This window comes from Ricinus communis, chromosome 10, assembly GCF_019578655.1.
Source record: "Ricinus communis isolate WT05 ecotype wild-type chromosome 10, ASM1957865v1, whole genome shotgun sequence".
Lineage (NCBI taxonomy): Eukaryota > Viridiplantae > Streptophyta > Magnoliopsida > Malpighiales > Euphorbiaceae > Ricinus > Ricinus communis.
In genome coordinates, this window is record NC_063265.1 from 8,664,754 (window position 1) to 8,684,858 (window position 20,105).

Here is a 20,105-nt window from a genome sequence, read left to right on the forward strand (position 1 = left end):
ATGCAACTTTTGATTATAGAACACAAACCAAATGCAGAATAAATAAAACCCCAAAAGGTGGTAAAAATCGTCATGGCACAAAACAAGATAATGAAACTCATTGTGTAAAAACAACCGAGGAGGAGTTCCATGGTGGTAGAAGAAGATCCTGATCTTATCCCAAGTTCATGACTTCTTTATTTCCTTTGCTGTAGCAGAAAAGAAAGGTAAAAAGAATAATAATTCATATCCTGGCCGAAAAGGCAACGTATATAATAAATATGGAAGAGGCAACCTCCAATACTCCCTTTTGAGACTTGTAAGAAACGACCCTCAAAAGGTCAAACGTTACAACGTAAACAGCAGCAGAAAAAGGTGATTCTTAGGATGATGAATCCAAAAGCATCGTCACAGCCACAAGGGCTTGCCTGAACAGAAATCTTTACTTCAGCGAACATATTGTAGCGTCCCATATCAATAAAACACCTCTCAACTCCTTTTCGGTAGCATAAAAATAGTGCCCAGGAAGCAAGTCCCCAGAACAGGTAAGCTTCCAAGTTCCGCAAAAGCACAAGCAACACTTATCTATTGAACTGGCATGACATTGTACAAGTCCAAAACATAACATTTACAATACAAGCCGACAGATAAATTTACAATCTCTAGATAAGATACATAAATTAGCTCAGCAAGTTTGATCCCCAGCACGAACCATCCAATAGAAACAATAAATTGTTCGAAAGTACAATTACTGATGCAGCAAGACATTGAGAACTCCAACTCCTTGCACCAACAAAAAGATGCATTCTTTTGAACTATGACCATGTTCCTTTCAACTTATAACATCTGCCTTCTCATAGAGAGAACAAGATGGGAAGGGTGGAGCAGAATCTACTACCACCTCCCAAAATCACAAGCATCATCTTTTAATACCATTTCCTGGCAACGAAGAATTCAAATATGATGACTGTACCAGTAACCAATAAGGAGATCATTAAAGAAAGAAAGGAAAAAGAAATTGGAAAGCATATAAAAAAGATCAAGAATACTTGTCAAGATATTGGTCTCCAAATATCTCATGAAATTTTAACCGGCTCAAGTTCTCTTTATATACAAACAGCCGTGACTATGCACTCCAAAAACAGAAAAGCTAAAAAGTAAAAGAAAAAATTATTAGTAAATCCTGTGTGGGTTATGAACAGATGGAATTGAGTTCCCCTATAGAGCCCATGGAAGATCATTGTACATGATCGGTACATTTACCACATCCATGTGGTTCACAATAATATACAAACTGTGAGTCACCATGGACCTATTTATCTGGGAAGCCCCCAAAAAGGAGCAGTGAAGTATTCACATGGCGCCTTTCAGGCAGGAGCTGCTCCGTTTTTGAAACAGGTTTGACAGTTTGTTCCTTGTCTGGGAATGGGAATGAAAGAGAAAGGGAAAGGGAAGCGGATACACCATCCTCCTCTTCCTTATCTGTAACTTTATCTGAAGTCTTGTTCTGTGTATTATTTTTCTCTACCATTCCAACAAAGAAAGGCACAATTCCTTTATTCGGGGGCTTTGTTTCAGCCCCTAGAGCAAGCTCAAGATTTGGAACCACATCACGGAATTGATTCTCATCATTAGATGAGTATTCTTTCCAGGGCACAGAGTTGGCCCCCATTCGAATATCTTTTACACGACGCGACTCCACAGGAAAGAAGTACCTTTCAGCAGTTCCCAAATCCTCGTGAATAACTTTCTCATCAGCAGGTCTCTCGCAGCTTTTTCCTTCAGCTGAAGAACTCGAACCCAAATCCCGTATCTGTGAAGCAAAACCATCAGTCAAAGAAGTTCCATCTCTCATGCTGATACAGCTATATTGTTCATGAAAAACAGTCTTTGGCTTCTTGCTAATGCTCCCTCCATCTACTACTATGCCATTGACATTAACCCATGGAAGTTTTTGACTTGTGCTACTAGACGTCTGAGGGGCCTCTGAAAGATCCAGATAAGACCGTTTCTTACTATTGGACTGCCAGCAGTCAAGCCTTTCGGTGGTTCCGCCTCTCCCTGAGGAAGCTTCTGTATCCATATCTGTGGGATCTTCATTCAGGTTCCTTTCAACTTTAACTTCATCTCTATCAACTTTCATTCTATCCATCAATTTCTCTTTATCAGCAATTACCCTGACACCTTCATCTTGTTTACTGGTCTGGAAAACCTTGACAGATGATGAGTCGTCTCTGACAAAAGAAGTATCAGCATGCTTCTGTATACCCTCCCTGCTATTAGAACCACTATTGGCCCCAGCTGCCTGAGTAGATAGTCTGTATTCTTCCTGAGAAAAGAATGGTATGCATTATAATGGAAGGTGACATAGAACTTTAAAAAACAAGCTTTATACTAAAGTTAAAATACATGAGTAACACGTAAACATACAAGAGAGTAAGCCAGCAAGAGGGAGAAAAAGAAAAACAAAAGATGATCCTAGAAAGAAAAACTTTAGAAACTATCTTCAAGAGAGATCAAAATTTTCAGTCTATCTTTTTTCTGGTTAGTTTTCATCATATATAATCTAGTAAGTACTATGATGAGTTACACCATAATGTACAAGAGCTTATGTTAATGAATGCATGAAAGTGTAAGTATCAACTGCACATCAGAATTCTACTCATGTAGTTTTATGATTCAAATATCAACAAAACAAAGTGATTGGAAGATTGGCCAACTTGCTTCCCAGGCCACATTCTTTTTTTGGTAGGGTTTTCTGGAATTGAAGGGATTCACACTTTCAAGCCAGCCTATCACAACATCACGAAAGAGGGTCAAGCAGGAAACTCTGTACTCAACTATAGAAACAAAATAAAACTGTTACCTGTGATGAACCAGTGCATCTATTTTCTGAGCATAAAAGTGCACTATTTGTTGCATTCTTCAACGAAGATTTGTAGTTGAGTCTATCATTTTGCTGCTCCAAGTCTGTCTGAGAGCTAGAGCCTTTGATATCAAGATCCCCATTAAGTATACATGGCTTGTCCGGAGTACTTATATCCAGGGGCACCACATAAGAACTGGGAAAGTCCGACTTCTTTAACGAATCTAAAGAACTGGATCTCCTTCCCCGGAACACACCCCATAGGAAAAATAACATGTTCCAACCTGCCAATTGCAGATCATAAACATAAGAAATTTATGAATTTCAAGCAGTTCTTAAGTTGATGCATGCCACCGAGTAGGATCTTGACCAAAAAGCAAGAGTCATGGAACAACATGAAACATGCCATCACAAGAATCATGCAGCTGAAACCAAATCATGCTTCACTATCTTTCAGCTATAGCACTTATAATTCAGCTGCATGATAAAGCAAAATAAGGTGAAGTTTAAGTGTGCAACAGAATGCTCCATAAATGTCATGAAGCAAATATATTAACGGCACAAATCTCCCAACATCATATGATTCTGCAAAAGAGATCCAGTTCAATAAAAAATGCATCTCAAGTTATGCACAACATTATTCAAAATATTATTATGTTGCTTCACAACCATGATTAACATGACCTTTGAAAGCAATCCTTCAAGGAATTGAATTCATTTGCAAATGAATTTTGATGTTCAGTAAATAGAATGCAATTGCGTTCTACTTCTCAAAAATGTTTTAGACAAAAATAGAGTTGAATCCAATACATCAGATTATTTGTTTAAATTCCTCAACATATAATCCTTAAGATGATGCTGATAGGTTTTAACTGCTCAAGCTCCATGGTTTTCAGTTTGAACTTCCCATTTAAGCGCCTGCTATGAGAAAAGAAACAACAATAAAAGGTCTTAAAAATTAGGCTCATGCTGAAGTCGGTGCTTTTCAAGCTAGTAAGAATGGAAAAAGGGAGAAGGGAGCAGAATTTGAATTCACAAAATATTGTGTGCCTTTAGTACTTTGGTATTACATTGCTCTTAGAATTTCAAACCATGCTGATTTGGGCTAGTAATATTGAATTTCATTAAATTAGGCTCACAAAATTCAGAATGTAATGGTAAGTTAGCAAAAGCAATAATGACAATGAAAGGGGCAAGTAACAGAAATTTATGACTAAATCTTACGCTGGGAGTCCTCCGGAAGCTGAGTAGATGGGAAAATCAAAAATTCAACACCGTCAAAAGATACTTTGAGTGCCAAATCTCTTTTAATCATGTTATCCAAGAGGTTCCTGTAGCTTTTCTCGTAACTGTATAACAAGCATTACAGAACACTGAATAAGTAAATAAACTACAAGGGACATACATCACAATGACCACCCTCAATAACCAAAAGGAAACCATAAGCACCAATTTACCTTTCAAGATCCTTGGCAAACAAATAAAGAGCAATATTATCCTCTTTTGCACCGTTTTCATGAAACTGTCTTGGCCACGTGCTTAACCGAGGTACTTCATCCACGGTAATTTTATGCGGAAACTGGTTCACCACCTCAAGAACTTTAGGTGATGCACAAGTCGATAAATGCGCTTGAATTCCATTATATAAGTCGAGAATTTTTCCACACCTGCGCACTTCCAAGGCCCCCCTGCACATATATAATAAAAGCATTAAAATAAGGTTTAGTTGAGTTGAAATGAAGATAAGAGAACAGGAAACATGATTATGGAGATGTGAAAAGAAGAAAAACATACTGCCAGATGTATTCGTGCTCTGGGATGGTCAACATCATTGAAAAGAGGGGCTTTGCTGTCAATGCACGATCAGGTTTCCCAATAGAAGGAACTAGAGAATTTGTATCCGCAACTTTGAATGAATTAATAGCATCAGTAGAATGAATATTAAGCTGCTTCACATTATTACTATACATCTGTTTGCTAGTCTCAAAGGAAGAAGAGCCAAGATTTGCTTGCCCTTCATCTCTTCCTTCATCAGAAATCATATACCTCGTCTTATTGGAAACTGAGAACTGATCATGAGACTGATCATGAGAAGCTATCTCAGAAGTCACATCCACATTTGATGAGGATAGCCCATCGGATTCATCACTTTCTTTCTTCTTTCTGAATATTCCTGGCTTCTTAAGCATAGCAGCCTCAATTGCAGCTTTCAACTTACTGCCTTTGCCCATGTCCTCCCTAACACTTCTTGCAGATGTATCAGCACCAGATGCCCGAGGACTAACAATTGAGCAAAATTCAGCAGTATGTCCAATTTCCTTGCACTTGAGACAAGTGACAGTTTTCAGACCAGTAACACTAGGCCTTGAGCGATTAACAGAACTTTCTCTACTTTTCTCACTCTGGTTTGATGATTCCCGTGAGCGAGATAAACCATCTTGCAAATTGTCGTCGATATTGTTGGACGGTCGCTCAGCAGTCCAAGAAGAACTGGAAGAAGGTTCATCCTTTGGGCTAACTTGATTTAACTTTTGTTCAACAAAAGCATTGCTCATTCCATTTGCCAATGAAGATCGAACTGCATAGACAACCCAAAAATATATAAGTAATTTCACCTGACCCAGAAAATGCAATCACAAATTGAACAGTACCAAAAATGTAAGAAAACTATGAGATCATATGTTATCTTAGTGAAATCCCACAATGAAAAATGTAAGATCGTACCAGAACTAGCAGGAATCTCTGCACCTTTACGTGCTAAACTGCTGGTTGATCTCAATAAGCCACCCGATTTTCCATCAGATAGGGAAGCCTTTGAATCTGAATTGTTGCATGCAGATGATACCATGACACCTTCGCCACGAGGTGTGAGCTTTTGATTGACCTTGGGCCCAGAGGCATTGGAACTAGTTGTCACTGAACTACCTAGAGGACGTTCCAGTTTAGACAAACTTTTATGTTCCAACGCATTCCGCTCTTTCACTTGTTTCAATCCTTTTATATCTTGACCTTGAGAAAATTTTGATGAAAGCATTTTAACTTTTGACTCAGCAACATTGGAACGCCCTGAGTTCACTGACCTAAAAGACATAGATTTGCTCATCATCCTAGCAGTTCCTTCCTTCATTTCAAGATCTCTATTGCCCTTTTGCTTTTGAGGAACCTCATCGACAAGTTTCACTTTTGGTTTAGAATTGAATGTATTGAATGAATTGGATTTCAATAGAGTACCTGCAGAGAGACTATGAATTGATACTTGCAATAGCTAACACCAAATCATCATAAATTTAGAAAGAGAAAATCATGGCCTAATCACATCAGATTTTAAGAGTGTCACCAGACCTTAAGAGTTTTATTGCATAATTTCACCAAACAAACTATAGGATATAATGCTCTAACAAATAAAACCACGTCAGTTGGACATAAGTACAAATCTCTTTTATGACATAACATAATCATTCATCGAAGAGTGTACAGACCTGAAAATTAAGATGTCTGACCCACAAAGATAAAATACTCCATGTAATTAATAAATTTAAATGGTAGAAGACCCAAATTTCAGTGTCAATTGCTTTTTAATATTCAATATCCACAGCATAAATAATAGGAAAAAGAACATACTTTCCCTACCCTTGGTTGTTTGAAGTCTTGGAACAATATAAGAAGAGCGTGCAGTTTCCGAAATATCCATACTGGAATGATTAGCAGAAGCAGTCTGATGAGCTAGTTTTACTTTCCCTTTATCCAACCCCTTGAATGAACTATCCCGAGATAGTGCAGCTGTTCTTGTGGGGCTAGAGGACTTCGGTGATCCAAAACTTGATTCGATAGCCTGCCTTTTTGAAGCTAAAGCCACCTCTATAGTTTCTGCAGGTCTCTTCATGGAGCTTTGTATGCTTTCTTTGTTCATTATTCTTCCCTCAGCATCTGAATTTTGAAAATTAATTGCACAAAGAGTTAAAAAAATGCAATTGATCATGTACTTGGGAAAATGCATTGTTTTGTAACATGGTAATTCCAACTTCTATTTCAGCTTTACCTTGCTTCTGGTTTTCTGTTTCCTCCGCTAACTTACACTCTTCACACAACCAATCACCTTCAGGCACTTTCTGAAGCATTTCTCGCATGCAATAGCTGATTGATACCAACAGTGACATTAAACTTGTATTAAGAACAGGATCCAATATGAAAAAACATATAACCAATAAAAATTGATGGCAGAGAAACCATGAATGGATGGCCATATATGCTTACGTATGTTCTGCACCATCACAGCACTTGCTACATATAGCAAGCAAATCCTCCCGTCCAGCATCCCCACAAATATCACATACTTTTACCTGTTTCAAGCAAATAAACGACTTCAGCAGATGTGAGAGCAGGAAACCTTCACAAAAAGGAGAATCACTAAAAAATAAAAAGTATCTTCATGAAACCATAATGCAATGAACATAAATCAAACCCAGAAAAAAAAGGCAAATACACAACATTTAGTAAAACAGCTTCAGATTCTAAGAATAATGAAAGAGCAATTACTGACATCATGTTCCACAATTTCTGACTCATCGCTTTCATCCCCTGACACAGATTGCGAAACATGGTCTTGCATATCAGGTAACTCAACCGACTCATTTGACTTCTCGTCTTGTTCAACTTGGTTAGAACATTTAAATTTTTCATCCTGTTGGTCTCCTATATACCTTTTGACCTCTACTTCTGTCTTTGGATGAAACTGACTTGAGCCCTTGGATCTATCTAACTTCATATCTTCTTCCATATGTGTACCATTTGTAATGGAGAATGGGCACCCACTCTGTACCTTTGGTGAACTAGTGCCAGCATCTGAGCCATTTAAAGGAATCTCTAACAACTCTGGCTTGGGGGAAATCAGTGACTTTCCAGATCCTTCAGGTCCTAAACTACTAACTAAAACTGAACTACATGATAAATTCTTCTTGTCTACATTCTTGTTATTTAGGTTCACTGCTGTACTGCCATCATCAGCTCTACTAACACATGATATGTTATCATCATGGCCTTCCACAACCTTGGGATAGTCATTTGAGAAAGTTGTCTGATCCACCATGCACTGTGGTTTTGCATAAAGTTGATCGCGTGCAACATTTCCACCAAAGGTCAATTTTGGCAGCATCTTAGTGCCACCCAAGGCATCAGCAATATCAGAGCACCTTATATTTGCTTTACTTTCAGCATTTTCAGATAAAGAATCATGACTGGAATTGACACTGAGCAGGTTACTTGCTTCACTAGTGGTATGCTGTAAGCTGTCACATGCTCTATTTCTAACAGGCAAAATCTCGTTCTCATTAATAGAATTTTGACTTGTAGCAGTTATACGGCAGTTTTCATCTGAAAATTCATCATCCTTTGTCCCCATGCAGGCTAGCTTAAGATGCATACAAGATGAACAAGGAGCAGAACACACGTTACAAGTCCCAGACTCTGCTCTTGTACGAGCCTTCCGTCTCATGGAACGCTTGCCTAATCTCTTCTCAGAATGCGGTGGTAACTAGGGAAGAAAAAAAGGGAGAAACAAGCATGGTAAAGAACTGGCTCACACAATTCAGTGAATACAGTTTGAATATTCTGATGATCAAAAGATTGCATACATAACTTCTAACATACAGAGTATTTATAGTGCAGGAAGAAAAAGGAGACACAGATAGAACTACAGAATATAACAAATATGAGAAACCAAATTCAAGCTAATAACAATTATAAAAGAACAAAGACAGGGATGTGACACCTTTACAGCAGAAAGCACACTTGCATGCAATATGTTATAAAGTGATACATCTTTAGAAAATAAACCAGATTCTGCAACTAACATTACTTTTTGGATGTAAATTCCATTTAAATTCAATTAATTGTTTATTATAGTAGTTACTAGTTCAAATTGGGCACTACTCATGGTTAATAGCCTTGTAAGTCTTTCATAATCATAGCTAACTTATTTTAAAAAAGAAAAAAAAAAACTCATTTCAACTAACGCATAGTCCCAAGCTAGTTGGGTATATGGATACTTATCTTCAATCCATGTGATTTGGCCTACATCTTTAGAAATATGTTAAGTCAGATCATCTTGCACCAAAATAATTTTTTATCTGATAAAGTGACAAACCTTTGTGAAACAGACATCTTCTACAAAGTTGAATAAATTAAGCACAGAAGTAATCTTCTGATATATAGATGGTTTAACCCCCAAATGTTCCCAAAACCTTTTTGTTCAAGGAAAACACAGCAATAATTCTTAATACATCTTGGGTAACATGTTCCCTTACAGATGGTTCCGCAAATCACCCCAAATAAGTACCTATGCAATTTGTATTTTAGATTAGACAGCCACCACTTAAAAGAAAAGGATGAAGACTGCGAAGCTCAATTGCAGGGTTTAGAGTTTAACATCCAAGAGAGGCACACCCTCATAAATGCAATGCCCTAAGACTCACTAGCCAAGCTATATGTTTCTCAATTCACTTTCCAACAATCGTATCATACATCTTCAGACATCATAAAGGACATATATTCCAAAATACAAGAAGAGAGGTGTATTATGAGAGTTTAGTCCAAAAAGTATTAACTCTCAATATTTCCTCGTTTATTCTATGTTTTACAAAAAAAAACCACCAGAACTTCTCCATTATAAAGTCCAAGATTTCTTATTACCACCCAAGAAAGTTTAAGAGAGAAGTAAATGAAGAATTTACCTTCTAGCACAAAGTGTGATAATATGGCAGGATTCAGACCTCAGGTTTCTAAAGGAGGTTAAGCATAATTTGGCCAGGTACATCAGCAGAGTTAACATGATGTGGCAACAAGGTACGCTACTATATCTGACTATAGAAGTGCTAAAGTCCATGCTCGATTTTGATTCAAGTTATTCCATGGAAGTTTAAGTCTATAGTTATCTAAACAACATTTAAGCAACTTCAAAAGAGAATCACAAAGTACAAAAATTAATACTTTGAAAGGTACATGCATAGACACATTCTATAAATCTCACAAGAAAGCTATTCAGAAATTATAAGTCCACCACTGCTAATGAAGCAGATACATCCACTTAACTTACATAAAAGTAAAGTTTTTTGGAAAGGGGGAGTGAAGGTAAGCATGCTAAGAATAATAAAAAGATAAAAAGAACAACTGTAAATTACCCTTTTTATCTCACCATGTTCTTCTCAATATCTTCTTCAGTTTCTTCTAGTGGTCCTTGCATACGATTACTCCCTCTCAATACTGATGTGATCTAAAAACAAAAAAAAAATAAAAGACACAAGCACACACATCCATTCCTATTCAATTAGTTCAAAAATAAAACAAATGAATTTCTATCTCAATCAATCATCAAAGACTGAAATTGACAATCAAGCAAAACTCTTCAGTACGAAATTACACAGAATTAAAATCAATTCAAACAAACTAACTAATTAATAATAAAACCCTAAAAAGTTACATGCCTTAGGTTTCCGAATCACCTCCGTCGCATTATACAACTCATCCACGCTCCGTTCTTTTCGCCTGGCTGCCATCCCCCTGCCGCCGCCACCACCGACACAATCCACCGCAATCCAACAACATCAATTCCTAATTTTCCCAATCACCTCTGATATCTCACCCTCCGCCTCCCAATTTTTTACTCAATCTCAAATTGACCACGATATATATATATATATATTTATATATATACATATATAGGTTTTTTTCCCCTTTTTACTGATACAAAAGAAAAGCAACAACAATTAAAAAAAACAGCAGTCACACGATATCTCTGTTTACTCCTCTCTCTCTCTCTCTCTCTCTCTCTCTCTCTCTCCCTCTTATAAAAAGATCTGATACACAAAATACACACACAAACACACCTTCTATATATGTATAGATACGTATTATGGTTATTACAAATTATGATTATTATTTAATCACTTTTTTAACACTTTCTCTCTCTATGATCTAAAATGAAAATGCAAAGTTAAAAAGAGAAAAATTACATAGTCATCTATCTTAATCTTCTTCTCGGAGCTTCAATTTTTCCCTTTTTTCCTCTCTCTCTCCCTCTAATTTATAGTACTGTAGCTATTTTCTCTCTAGATTTTTTTTTTAATTGAAGTCTAAAAGATGAGGGCAAATCTTCTCTGTTTCTCTCTCTCCCTCTAATATGTTTCTTTTATATGGAAATTTCTCTCTCCATAATACGATAAGTCTTTTTTTCTTTTATTTTCATGGAAAATAGAATCTGCAACTTTAATGGAGGGTCTTTTTCATTAAATTTTATATAATTTTTGTTATTTATTATTTATTTATTTTATTTATCATCTATATTTATATATGTTTGAGATATTAAAATATTTGTTATATATTTATTTTTAAAATATAAAATAATTAAAATAATTTAATTATTTAGACATAAATATTATGTTAATACGTTATATTTAAATTCGTTATATAATTAATTTATTAACTAATTCATTATTTTATATTACGCGATTGCTGCTATTATTTTTATAAATAATTATATAAAATAAATTTAATAAAAAGTATATATATAATTTATATTATTATTTATTATTAAATAATAATTTACAATTCTTTTAGATGTTATTTTAAACAAGATTTTAATATTTTAAAAATTCTAAAAGAATTGATTCTCTTATCAAAATTCTTCTTTATTCTTTTTCTCAATATTTATTCGATAAATATCTCGAGCGTATATTTAGTTTCAGATAAAATTTATTTTTTGATTTTTACTATTTTTTAGAGCATGTAAAAAAATTTATTATGCGAATTCAAACAATATAACTGAATGATATATCATTGCAATGCATATCCATTTAATAACACACCTAATCTTAAAGTTTGTATTTAGTAAGCACATACCAATGCTATAATAAAAATAAATTTTCTTAAAAAGTATTATTTATTAATTTGTTAGTTTTATTATAGAATTGATGCTATAATCTTATATATTATTTAAAACTAAAAGTTAATATAAATAAAAAATTAACCTATTAATTGACATACAATAAAAATATAATTATAATATTATGATTTGAAATTAAAAAATAATCTAATTAAAATATAAATTATTAGTTAATATATTACTTAGATAAAAGTTATATACTCAATATAATATTTATATTTTATTACATATTAAATATGAATATAAATTTTAATAAGATTTTATCTCTTGATTTTATAATTATATATATATATATATATATTTATAACTATATATTTTAAAATTAAAAATTATTATATAATTAAAATAGTAATTATTAATTAATATAATATTAAAATATAAATAAAATTATATTTTAAAAATAAATTATAATTAATAATTAAATATATGATAAAATAAAAATTACTCATAATTATAATGCTCATATGTTAAATTATATATATTAGAAAAGTTTTAAATATTAAAAATAATTGTGCACTTCAAATATTCTGTGCCTCAACATTTATACATATATAAAATTAATAAGTTTCTCACTTAATTAAATAATATTTTATAGAGAATAACATTTTAGTTATATTTTAATATTATAGTAACTATATATTACCTTTTAATTATATAATAATTTTTATTTTTAAAAATATTTAGCACATTTTTATGTTAGTTTTTATTTAATTAAAAGTATAAAAAGATTAATGTGTAATTATTTTTAATATGTATATTTAAATACTTATTTTTTACAAAAAAAATTATATGTATTATATACTTAATATATAAATGAACAATTTATTTTATAACTAAATAATTAAATACTAAATTCAATCTTAAAAAATAAAAGTTTAAAATATATTTTTAGATATTATATAATTAATAAGTTAATTTTTTAAAATAAAAAGTATATAATTATATCTAGTATTAATTTTATATACAATCAATAAACTGATTAATAAATATTCCTAGATAATTTGTATATCCATTATATTAATAAATTTCTAAGATATTAAAATCTTATTAAAGACGACACTTTGTTATTATATTTAGAATGTAGTATTTATTTTTATATTACCGTTGTTTTTAATTAAAATAAAATAAAAATTAAGTTGCGTAGATGTCAAGAGTGACGAGCCAATTACGAGAGACTAGCAAAATTCTCTACGTAGGGGCAAAATTAGGAAACTATTACTTGGCAGATACGGTTCGTGATACGTGCACGTGGATTTATAGGCGTGTGGGCATTTTTGGCTTAAGTTGATAACACTTTGTTAGTTTATATTTTTAGTCTAATGTTATCAAATTTAATTTGGACCAATCATATATATTATAATATATAAATTATCGTAGTTGCCGAAAATAAGAGGTCAGAAGAAATAGGAAAAGTCATTTCAATTAGATTCCGTTGTTATATTAATGCAAATGTCCAAATACATAATCTTTTGTTATGATATTTCATTAATAAAATCCGTTACTGAATTACGTTATTAGACAATCATTCTTTAAATGTTTTCTGAATTTTTTTTTTGCAAAGAGACTCACAATTTAAGTAACAGCATGTAGATTTTATTTTTAATATTTTCAATAAATCATTAAACTTTAATAATATAATTAAATTCTAAATCAATAAATAATAATAATAATAATCCAATTAGAATAATATATATTTCATAAAATATAAATAATTTGATATAAAATATAATTAGATAATAAATATGTAAATTTAGTGTTTACAATATATCATTAAAACAAAATAAAATAAGAATTTAAATACTTAATAATCTAATAAGATATCATTCTTAATTTGTTTCAAGTCCATAGTAGAGAGTAGAATTATTCATTAAATTTGTAAAATATAAAAAAAACTATTTATAAAATAGTCAAATGTATTTAATAGAAATGTTTTTATCATATAATGAAATATTTTATTATATAATAAGTATCATAGATTTTTATATTTTAATTAATAAAATTATGTATATATAGTTATAAAACATTTAATATAAGTATAGAAGACCATAGGACATTACTCAATTTTGTCCTATTTATAAATGTTGTTTTGAATCTACCTTTCAATTGAAATTAAGTAAAGGCAAATATCTAAATTATCTATGGAGAATAGTAAGATTTGCCATCATAAGGAACTTAGCCATGCTCTCTATTTTGATATTTTGGCTATAACCAAACTTGAGCATCGATCCAAATTCATCCAAGTAATCCAAAAACATTTGAGGCTCAATTTTGAGCAATTAAAATAATATGAAATAAATATATTACTATAAGTTGAAAATTGAATTATTTGAAAAACACTTAATGATTCTCACTCGTAATTTTTTTTAAAGTTTTTTTTATGAAAATTTCAACGTAATATCAACTATAAAATAAATATAATAATTTCTCTATATTTACTATAATGGCGACCAAATGCTCATATTATATGAATTATGCTTTTATTTATTTATTTATTTTAAGTTAATGGATGAGATATCACCTGTCATATTTATTCCTTACATGGATGCTAACTTTCCACTTCAATGGATTTGCACATTACATTAAAGAATAAACTATGTCGAACTAGCAAAACAATTATAAGAATATTATATATATATATTTTTCCGCATTTCCTTGTTACCTTTTTTTATGGCCATGATTAATGCCCTTTTGGTTCTGGTTCACGGTGGTTAAGAACCAATTGCAACCACCTAAACTGACCAATTAAATTGAAAAGCGAATTAAAATAATTAGTACCTAATTCAAGTTTAAGCTTATCATCATCAGTTTTGGTTTCAGTCTTTGTCAAGATTTACCCCTTGTTTGGGAGTTTGGGATGGATAGGTGAAGAAAAGAAAGGAGGGTGAGAAAGAAAGGGACAAAGAAAATTACATATAGTCAAAGTCAAAGTAAAGGGGAATGGAAATGTAAAGAAATTTCCTAAATTTATTCCTCACCTTTCTTTCCCATTCTAATTTATCCCAAACAAAACCTTAATACCCGTAAATGAATTATGGTCTAAAATATAGTATAACCATATATATAAATATAAGAGTACTGAAACCAAGTTCTATTGCACAAGTACCAAAATCATGCTTCAAAAAATCCCTCATATCTATGAAACATGCCACATTCTTCTGCCATGACTCACACCGCAAACCCTTCATTCATCTCATAATTTCTTTTTTCTTTCTTGTGGATAGTTTTTTTTTTTTTTTTTGTATCATCATATTAATAGTTTTAGTAATTCCAAAATTAAAAGTTCAAATACAATTATGTGGGCAAAAGGGTAAAGTTTGATTTTTATGCAAAAGAAAAAATAATTAACATTTTAGACTCCCATATTTATACTATACTATATTACGTTTTGGCAATGTATTTAAAATTAGTTTAACTTATTTAGAAGGTTTCATATAAAATCTTTATATATAATAAAATACTATGTTAAAAATATACAATATATTAAATTTGATTATGTGTTATTTAAAAATTTAAACTTAAACATTGAACATGATAAATGCAGAAACTTTGAATCGCTAAATTAAATAATTTATTTATTAATTTTATTTAAATTAAATTGATCATGAATTATAAACATCCAATTATATGAGATTAGTTTTAAATAAGTTATTATTAATAACTTTAAAAAGAATAAAATTATTTAAATAAATAAAAAATTAAAGTTAATTAGTAGCTGTTAAAAAAATTAAAAAATATAACTAATTAAAATTAAACCGGGCTATCGTACTGTCAATTTTTTAATCTTTCTAATTAGGTATCATATAGCTATTGAATGATAAACGGCTCCGTGTGGACCAGATACGATTTGTTTAAAATTGCTAGAGATTTTTATAAAAGAAAATGGCAGAGATTTTGTTTCTTTTGAACGAAGGAAAGTGTATGACCGGTCAAACGGAAAGCAACTGTGAAAAAGAAAATAACAGAAAAATGAAAGGGAGAAGAAGCAGAGATTTCACAAAGCAGAGAAGCAATGAAAACTAGTCCTAATTAAGAATCCAACAAAAAATTATTAAAAACAAAAACAAAGAAACAGATAATATATAATATATTTACATACAAAAATGAACACGCTAAAAACTATATATTAGAGCAGAAGTTATGTAGTAGATAAGAATGAATGAGTAGTAACTGTTTTAAGATAGATGCAGAGTGTGGCAGAGAGAAGGAGGGTTTAAAGTTTTGAGCTTTTCTCTCTGTTTTTTTTCAAAATCCTGTTTTGAGAGACAGAAAAGACTTGAGCTTTGAACTTCTTTCAAGAGTGATCTATCAGTTTGCTGACTTTACTTGCAAAATTTGATTAACCAAGGCGATCTGTTTCATTGGATGTTGAGTTTTTGGTACTGTTGGATCTTTCTTTTGTTTTCTGTTCGGTTTAGTTGATAGTTCTCTTGCATGCTACTTCTTAACTTGATGTATTTGATGCATGTAGCTTCTGTATAGATTCTTATGATATGAATTCAATTTCATTTTTGAGTTATTTATGTTTAGATTCTATAGTTTTGTGTTTTGCTTCTTTATTATGAGTATTATTTCATGAATTATGACCTGTAATTTTATATGCTTTAATGTTTTTGTCAGCTGCAGTATTTGCTCTGTTACTTTGGTTACTTATAATGACAACTTTGGAGTTTTTCAGAAAAAAAAAAAAGAAAGAATATTTAATTTTGGGTTTGCTTATTTTAGAATGCAGGCTAATTACGGTGGTGTTTAGAGATACACTCAAGAAACCTAAAGTGAAGGTGGAAGGTGCTAGTTGTGATTCCCCAGCAACAGTTAGTTTGCAGGACTATATCACCTTTAATCTTCCCATGAAGACGGAGGGAGGTCTGGGAATTTTTCATAAAAATTTGCAGTCGTTGGCTTGCGTTCTCTTATCTAGAAATGTTAATCCGACTAATATCGAGAAAGGGTTCCTTGAAAGACAGGTACTTGGTTTTGATTTAGACCCGATACTGCTAAAGGAATTGGAAACTGCAGTAATGAACAGAACTGGAAAGAAGCAGAATGGCCAAACATCAGATGATAGTCTCCTGCCTGGTCTTCATGATGATACAACATTAGATATCTTGGCTTGGAGCAGTAGATCGGATTATACTAATCTGGCTTATGTCAATAGAAAGTTCAAAGCATTGATTGGAAGTGGATATTTGTATAAATTAAGGCGGCGGCTTGGTGTTATTGAAGACTGGTTTTATTTGGCCTGTATTTTAATGCCCTGGAAAGCATTTGATCCTGTGAGGCAAAGATGGATGCAATTACCTAGGATGTCAGGTGATGAATGTTTTACTTATGCTAACAAGGAGTCTCTTTGCAGTAGGAATTTAGCTGCTTGTTTTTGGTCGTGAACTGTCAGGATTTGCCATTTGGATGTATAACTTGCTATCTTATGATTGGTCTAGATGCGCTGCTATGAACTTACCTTGTTGCCTTTTTGGTTCAAGCATCCCTGGGGAAATTGCAATTGTTGCTGGCGAAAGTGACAAGAATGGATGCATTCTAAGGTCAGCATAGCTTTACAATTCGGAATTGAGTGTATGGCAAACTTTGCCAGAGATGAACCTGCCACGTAACCTCTGCTCAGGCTTCTTATGTCATCAGCGGTATGTTAACCCAAACTGAATGTTTTAAGTTGTGGAGAGGAGTATAAACTTAAGACAAGGATATGGAGGAGGATAGAAAACATGTATTCGGTCTCTAGTGTGGGGCATCCAGCCATGCGTTCTCCTTCTCCTCCTTTAGTGGCTGTTGTAAATAATCAACTTTACTCTGTTGATCAAGCAACAAATATGGTCAAGAGATATGATAAGACTAATAATACATGGAGCATTGTGAAGAGGTTGCTAGTTGGGGTTGACTCTTCTCATGGTTGGGGATTAGCATTTAAAGCATATGGTAGCAGCTTGTTAGTGACCGGAGGCCATAGAGGCCCTGAAGGTGAAGTTATTGTGATACATTCTTGGGATCCACAGGATATATGGATGGACCAGACTGGAATGGTCCTAGCCGTCAAACAGCGAGCTGATGCTTTTGTATACAACTGTGCAGTAATGGGATGCTGATGCTTCGGTATAACTTTCTTTGGTGCAAACTACTTGTGTGCGCGATTAAATGCTAAATCGATTGCAGAAGGTGGCACTTATTTTTTTCTCAGTACAATTTTTGCTGAGAAGTTTACAAGGTTAACTTGTAATATTTCTCTATTTTTGGTGTTTATTTTTTTTTATTTTTATGGCATTTAAATGATCATAATTGACCTCACATTGATTGAGAATTCATAATGATTCATTCTAAGCCCCGTTTATTATTCAAAACCATAGATTAGCATGACCTTCATGCTTTGTTTTTTCGAATGATGTTCTTTCTTGTCAATTGAATTGCTACTTGTGGTAGTGTTGACCGATCACTACCTCTTTTGTACGAATCAAATCTTTAGCTTGTTTCTTGCTTTGTTTCTATGCCTTAAGTTTGTTCTTGGAAGCTATTTGACATGCCTTTTATCGTTGGAAGGAGATTACCTGAATGCTTCAAAGGTGAGGATAGCATGTCCTGTAAAATGTTTTCTTAATCGACCCTGATGGAAAAATCTGGAGGCTTTGGCTGCTCACTGATGTGGATATAAACTGATTTGCTGCGTTTAAGACCGCCCCCAGCTTATCAAGTCTATTTGTGTGCAAGTGGCTTGACGAAGCTTGTATAGGCTGGAGAATTAGCTTTGACATATTTTTTGTTGAAAATTAGCCCAACTGGTTTAGATTCCAGTCTGTAATTCAGGATGGAGTTGTTTGGTTGGATACAAACTGGAGATCATTTCCAGTAGACCGGATATTAGACACTCCAACTACATGGAATTGGCAGGAAAGGGCATCCATCCTGACCTGAATTGACGTGGAAAACTTATGATTTGTAACTTGCAGCAGTTCGTCCAATTCCCTCTGCCATTCTGCAGGGAAAGCTGGCATGAGAATGGTCCTGAACTGATAAGTTTTGTATGTTTGATTTGCTAGCTCATTCCTGAGAACAGCAGAACTGATTTTTAGATGTCAGAAAAATCATCCACAAAACATTGGTTATTCAATTTGAGCATCACAAGAAACTGAGAATCCAGTAGTTACAAAAAAATGTACGCACACTGTAGTTCTTTTTATCGTCTGCGGACATTTTTATTTCCATTAAGGTTCAAAAGCTGTTATTAAGGTCTCATTTGTAGTGGTGGGATTCTGCTAGTTGAGACAAATACTGTTGGTAATTAAATTTCTTTATGCTAGCATTATCAAGTCGATTCTTGTTCTTTACTCTTTTTTATTTGGCAACATTTGAAGTTAGTCAGGAAAGCCAGTGGGGCAAGAACCCAAGTTTTTTTATCTGCAAGCCTCTATATCTTTCTTTAAATTCATAACATATCAGCTCAGTTAAAAAAAAAAAAATCAGAATCTATGAGTCAATATATTGAAGAATTATTTGAAAGCAATGGGTCAAAAAGAAAAACAATAGTGAAGACCTTATGAATTATGAATTAGGATATTTCTTGTGATAGTTATGTGGGTTAAGTGGCAGTGAGTCTGCTCATTCTCAGCTGTATGTCTGTCTTTTCTAATTCTGTAGCCTACTCAGCATTACCTACTAAAGCTTTTGAAAATAGGTATTAGATGCCAGGGCGTTTATGGATAGCAACTCTGTAAAGGGTTCTTCTGTCTAGGCTCTAGATACTGAAAAGGATTCCATTGAATAAAGAAAGAGTTTCCACAAGTAATAAAAATGTAAAAATTTCAAAAGAAAAATTGTTCCCATTTCCATTTTCCTGTTTCATTGTTTTTAATTGGGTTTGTCCACTTAACCAATATTTAAGACTTAGATGTTGTCGCAAACATATTAAAACTTATATTTTTGTTAGGTTAAACTTTTCAATTGTATTTATACATGTGTTTTTATATTTCTAAAGAGGTGAGATGTATTCATTTTATTGGTTGAATGATAAAATGAACAATTGGAATGATAATAATGTACCATTGTTCCTATAATAATAATAATTTTACTTTCTCACTTTATCCTACCATCAATCCTCCTCTTAGATGATTTTATAACATTAGGGTTTTAAATTATATATTTTAAACATACTAAGACAATTATTGCATTATTTTTCACAATTTTTTCAGTATGTATTTAATTATTACTCCAACACCTTTTGATCTCCCTTTCCTTAAATTTGTTTTAATACATTTTTCGAAATTATTTTATGTTATTTGAAGGTTCAGAAATTGCTCTATCACTGAATATTATATTAATCTG

The 20,105-nt window shown here is 32.5% G+C and overlaps 1 protein-coding gene and 1 pseudogene across 7 annotated transcripts; one reads left to right on the forward strand and one right to left on the reverse strand.

Annotated features, from left to right (window-relative positions):
• Positions 1–207: 207 nt before the first annotated feature.
• Positions 208–11,052, reverse strand: LOC8272795. Of its 7 annotated transcripts, none has more exons than XM_048380242.1 (13): positions 10,324–11,050; positions 10,035–10,112; positions 7,386–8,375; positions 7,100–7,185; positions 6,885–6,979; positions 6,467–6,772; positions 5,570–6,076; positions 4,640–5,423; positions 4,303–4,533; positions 4,070–4,194; positions 2,846–3,129; positions 1,695–2,308; positions 208–918 (listed from the first exon to the last, which is right to left on the reverse strand). In XM_048380242.1, exons 1-13 carry the CDS (start codon positions 10,393–10,395, stop codon positions 906–908), a joined length of 4,185 nt encoding a protein of 1,394 aa, XP_048236199.1. In that variant the 5' UTR covers positions 10,396–11,050; the 3' UTR covers positions 208–905. The 7 variants fall into 7 exon arrangements, 6 of the variants coding, with proteins under 6 accessions (XP_048236199.1, XP_048236197.1, XP_048236194.1 ...); XR_007217694.1 differs by lacking the exon at positions 208–918 and adding an exon at positions 2,700–2,771 and having other exon boundaries at positions 2,079–2,308; positions 10,324–11,052; XM_048380240.1 differs by lacking the exon at positions 208–918 and having other exon boundaries at positions 1,010–2,308; positions 10,035–10,102; positions 10,324–11,049.
• Positions 11,053–15,398: 4,346 nt separating this feature from the next.
• Positions 15,399–19,503, forward strand: LOC8280519 (annotated as a pseudogene).
• Positions 19,504–20,105: the final 602 nt, after the last annotated feature.

Bases quoted from the DNA above. Each gene is read 5' to 3' on its own strand.
- LOC8272795 (XM_048380237.1), bottom strand. From the start codon at position 10,395: ATGGCAGCCAGGCGAAAAGAACGGAGCGTGGATGAGTTGTATAATGCG. The intron at 10,113-10,323 runs GCATGTAACTTT...TTTTGTTTTTAG, and splicing joins AGGTGATTCGGAAACCTAAG to ATCACATCAGTATTGAGAGG. The intron at 4,534-4,639 runs GTATGTTTTTCT...ATATATGTGCAG, and splicing joins GAGCACGAATACATCTGGCA to GGGGGCCTTGGAAGTGCGCA.